The sequence below is a fragment of the Buceros rhinoceros genome, unplaced genomic scaffold (assembly GCF_000710305.1).
Source record: "Buceros rhinoceros silvestris isolate BGI_N320 unplaced genomic scaffold, ASM71030v1 scaffold25106, whole genome shotgun sequence".
NCBI classification, from domain to species: domain Eukaryota; kingdom Metazoa; phylum Chordata; class Aves; order Bucerotiformes; family Bucerotidae; genus Buceros; species Buceros rhinoceros.
Genome location: NW_010418462.1, coordinates 2190 through 3712, shown reverse-complemented (window position 1 = coordinate 3712; position 1523 = coordinate 2190). Strand labels below are relative to the sequence as shown.

At 61.9% G+C, this 1523-nt stretch overlaps 1 protein-coding gene across 1 annotated transcript in view; it reads right to left on the bottom strand.

The window, feature by feature from the left end:
- Positions 1-611: 611 nt before the first annotated feature.
- The window catches only part of PYROXD2 (pyridine nucleotide-disulphide oxidoreductase domain 2), a gene marked incomplete at its 5' end in the record, with an annotated part of 3098 nt that continues 2186 nt past the window's right edge, over positions 612-1523 (bottom strand). Inside the window, 4 exons of the mRNA XM_010138567.1 lie at positions 612-682; positions 906-1026; positions 1133-1239; positions 1360-1514. Of these exons, the coding sequence (XP_010136869.1) occupies positions 612-682; positions 906-1026; positions 1133-1239; positions 1360-1514 (454 nt within the window). The remainder of the gene's footprint in view (positions 683-905; positions 1027-1132; positions 1240-1359; positions 1515-1523) is intronic.

Below are 1523 nucleotides of genomic sequence, written 5' to 3'. Positions count from 1 at the left end.
GCGAGGGACAAGGGGACAGAGACAGCTGGGATCTCCAGTCAGCAAAGCGGGTCTCCAGCAGCTCCAGCACCAGAGACTTCTAGGCACCTTGGGTAGCTCCAGCCCTGCATGCACCTGAGCCTGCATCAGGGAGCAGAGAAAGTGAGGGGCTGGCTGTCCCCAGTTGCTGCTCTGGGACACGCCTGCCCCCTTGGGCAATGCCCCCTCGACTGCACCACCACAGCTCAGATGGCACAGTACAGACCCCCTCATGGGCACACTGGGAGCTGCACAAAGAGCTGAAAACCACAAAACCACAGCAAGCGTGCTCAAGACAGAGCCCGGGCCAGAGTTTATTTCCACGGGTGCAGGCAAGGTCTGAGCGAGGCCTGCCATGGTTGCCCAGAGCCCAGAAGCCACCTGGGCAAGGCTGGGCTGCGGTGGGCTGGGAGCCGCGATGTGTTCAAGGTGACAGTAGCAGCTGGGAGCACAAGGAACACTCTCAGCCTGCACGCCCCAACTCTCCCCCAGCTGCTGCCCTGTGGTGCCTGGGAAGCTTGGCTCTGCACGGGGTCAGCACGACTTTCTGCAGCCGCAACCTTGCACAGGTGAAGTTGGTGTCACCACTGCCATCACAGGTGCCTGAAGTCCTCCAGGGCCACCTGGGCAGCATTGCGTCCTGCTGCTCCCATCACTCCTCCTCCTGCAAGAAAGCAGAAATGGGGAATGGTGGGCAGCTCCAGTCCCAGGAGTTGGAGCCTAGGGCTGCACCAGCGGGACCACCGCCTCTCCCTGTCCACGCAAGAGCAGAGGGGAAGTGGACAGACGCTCCCCCATCCCCCTGTTCTGTCCTTGCACCTCTTCTACCCACCCCTACCCTTCTTCTGCAGCCCCCCAGGACAGTCCTGGTTCCCAGCTCTGCTCACCAGGGTGGGCTCCACTTCCACACAGATACAAGCCAGGAACTGGGGACCGGTAGCCCGAGTAGGATGGTGCTGGCCGGGCAAAGTACAGCTGGTCCAGAGACATCGCTCCATGGAAGATGTTCTGTAAGCAGAGCTCTGCGTGAGCTGGCTGTGCCTGGCCCAGGGCTCTGTGCCCACCAGTGCTGGCACGGGAGTGATGCTCAGAGCTGAGCCTGCATGGTACCCACACCCCCAGGCAGCCCAAAGATCCTCTCCAGGTCTGGTGGTGTCAGGATGTCCTTGCCAACGATGGATGCCTTGAACCCCGGAGCATAGGCTTCGATGCAGTCAAACACTACAGAGGGATGGAGGGATGGCAGGCAGCTTGGGGGACATGGTGGCCAGCCCCTAGGCAGCTCCAGGGCAGCTCTGCCCACAGGCGTTACATAGCTGTGTCCACACACGCATTACATACCCTTGTCCGCATATGCATTTCTGGCCTGCTCGTCCCAGGGCCGCCCGCCCTCCAGCACGGAGGGGGTGTATTGGGTGAAGAGTGACACAACGTGACAGCCCCGTGGGGCCAGCCCTGGGTCCAGCACCGAGGGGATGCAGAGCTCGATCATGGGCCTGGGTGAG